Here is a 2166-nt window from a genome sequence, read left to right on the forward strand (position 1 = left end):
TTCACTTTTTTAAAAGTTAAAAAGGTGGTATTTTTCATGTGATATGAATGATTTGGGTGGTATAACCCTAAACCCTAAATTTTGGGTGTGAAATATGTAAATACATATGAAATGAGTGTGGTAAATGCCCCTTCAAATGGACTACTCTACTTATATGTTCTGTGCAAATTTGGTGATAGAGCATATTACCTGTTGTTCGACCACTAGCATAAAGAGAAAGCACGGCCTGAATGGCAACATACATGGCTGGAACATTAAAGGTTTCAAACATAATTTGGGTCATCTTCTCTCTGTTAGCCTTAGGGTTAAGAGGGGCTTCTGTGAGAAGAACTGGATGTTCTTCCGGGGCAACACGAAGCTCGTTGTAGAAGGTATGGTGCCAAATTTTCTCCATGTCGTCCCAATTGCTGACAATACCATGTTCAATGGGATACTTTAGCGTTAAAATACCCCTTTTCGACTGCGCCTCATCCCCAACATAGGCATCCTTTTGACCCATTCCCACCATGACACCGGTATGCCGTGGTCGACCAACGATACTTGGGAAGACAGCCCTGGGAGCATCATCTCCGGCAAACCCAGCCTATTTGCAAGAAAGAAAAAAGATAATTTTTTTAACATAAAATTGTTATCCTGATTATCAAAGCTTCAAACATGAAAATTAGATTGAAAGAAGGTCGTTGAAGTGTGAAAGAAAGCACACACCTTCACCATGCCCGTGCCATTATCAACAACAAGGGGCTGAATATCCTCAGCTTCAGCCATAGTTTATGATGAACCTGCTTATACCACAAATCATCAAGCTTTTTACAGAAATATATAAATTAAGCATTCTTTGGAGTCTGACTAAAAACCCTTGGCCATGAAAATGGCAAAACATAGAGCCTATCTTATGATCCAATCCCTAAGAAAAATTAATAGCCTTGCCCCTTTGCTCATACAATACAATAGTGAAGCTATTTTATCCAAAGGTTTACTTGGAAGCATTCAAAACTATTCCAAAACCAACCAACGGTATAAAATATAAACTTGTGATTGAAATCAGGTTGACCCGTTATTAAGTTATCAAACAAGTTTAATCGGACAAGTTCTTAAATGATGTTAAACATTAATGTTTCAACCGTACAACCATATTTGAGTAGGCTGAGTTTATCATGTGACCACAAGAGCTTGTACCGAGTTAAGTAAGTAATTAATCATGAGCCACCCAATTTCGGACCTCATCAAGTTGCCAAGTAGAAAAACCTTACTTGATTCTCAAAATCGAGCTACCAAAAAATCACAAAGTCGCCAACTTGGCAAACAAGCTCACCTAAAGAACTCAAATACTCGTCAGGATCATCAAACGATATAACACATACTATGCCGCGAACCTTAATGCTAACAATCAGGGAGATCATTGGAAGAACATAGACATGCCGTAATCCTTAACTTTTAGCCAAAAGTCTATCCAACTGAAATCCCTTTGAGATATCCTTGTTTGATTCTCCACTCTTTAGTCTGGATCTGTATCAAAGGTAAAATCTTGGTATCTTCTACCAACAAAATCAGATCCAACACTAACTTCCGATATAAGCTCTAGCCGCTGATGAAAGTTTCGCCAGATAACAAAAAGGGGCATCTTTTCCGACATAGATCGCGTGAACCAGCACAGCATATACGAAATAACAGAAGAAAAGGGGCAGCACACTCACACAAAAAAAGGTCAATCACAGAATCCAATATAATCGGAGAACATATAATAAAAATAAATCCGAGAAGAATTATAATATACTCCACGCATAACCCTGGGCAGATCTACCATGAACCGAGACCATCAACCAGAGAACTCCTAAATAAAAACACAATCAACGAATTCGCCGTATAAAAAAGTAGTAGGATGCCGAAAACCATCAGATCGGCAACGACTTCAAAAAATCATCGGAGAAAAGAAGCCTAAATCGAAGTGAAAGATTTGTGGTTTTTACCTTTTGTGGCAGCTGGGAGAAGGGCGAGGGTTTCAGAGAAGCTCTCGCACAGGCGGGAGGGAGTATGAGGAAGAAAATTTAGGGGTTAGGTGGGATAGCATCATAACAATGGATGGGTTAGATCTGGAGGAGAAGGGGTAAATTCGGTATTTCATAGCTTCAGCACTTAACCAAGTCAGTTTCCCCCTGTTCCCATACT

At 39.4% G+C, this 2166-nt stretch overlaps 1 protein-coding gene across 1 annotated transcript; it reads right to left on the bottom strand.

The window, feature by feature from the left end:
• Window positions 1–54: 54 nt before the first annotated feature.
• LOC110035365 (actin-1) lies at window positions 55–2071 on the bottom strand. The gene is made up of 3 exons (XM_020739600.1): window positions 1968–2071; window positions 706–779; window positions 55–583 (listed from the first exon to the last, which is right to left on the bottom strand). Exons 2-3 carry the CDS (start codon window positions 763–765, stop codon window positions 68–70), a joined length of 576 nt encoding a protein of 191 aa, XP_020595259.1. The 5' UTR covers window positions 766–779; window positions 1968–2071; the 3' UTR covers window positions 55–67.
• Window positions 2072–2166: the final 95 nt, after the last annotated feature.

Source organism: Phalaenopsis equestris, unplaced genomic scaffold, assembly GCF_001263595.1.
Source record: "Phalaenopsis equestris unplaced genomic scaffold, ASM126359v1 Scaffold197459, whole genome shotgun sequence".
Taxonomy (NCBI): Eukaryota; Viridiplantae; Streptophyta; class Magnoliopsida; order Asparagales; family Orchidaceae; genus Phalaenopsis; species Phalaenopsis equestris.

Excerpts from the sequence above, each read along its gene's own strand:
- LOC110035365 (XM_020739600.1), bottom strand. The coding sequence starts at position 765 with ATGGCTGAAGCTGAGGATATTCAGCCCCTTGTTGTTGATAATGGCACG. Across the intron at positions 584-705 it reads ATGGCACGGGCATGGTGAAG|GCTGGGTTTGCCGGAGATGA; the intron begins GTGTGTGCTTTC and ends TCTTGCAAATAG.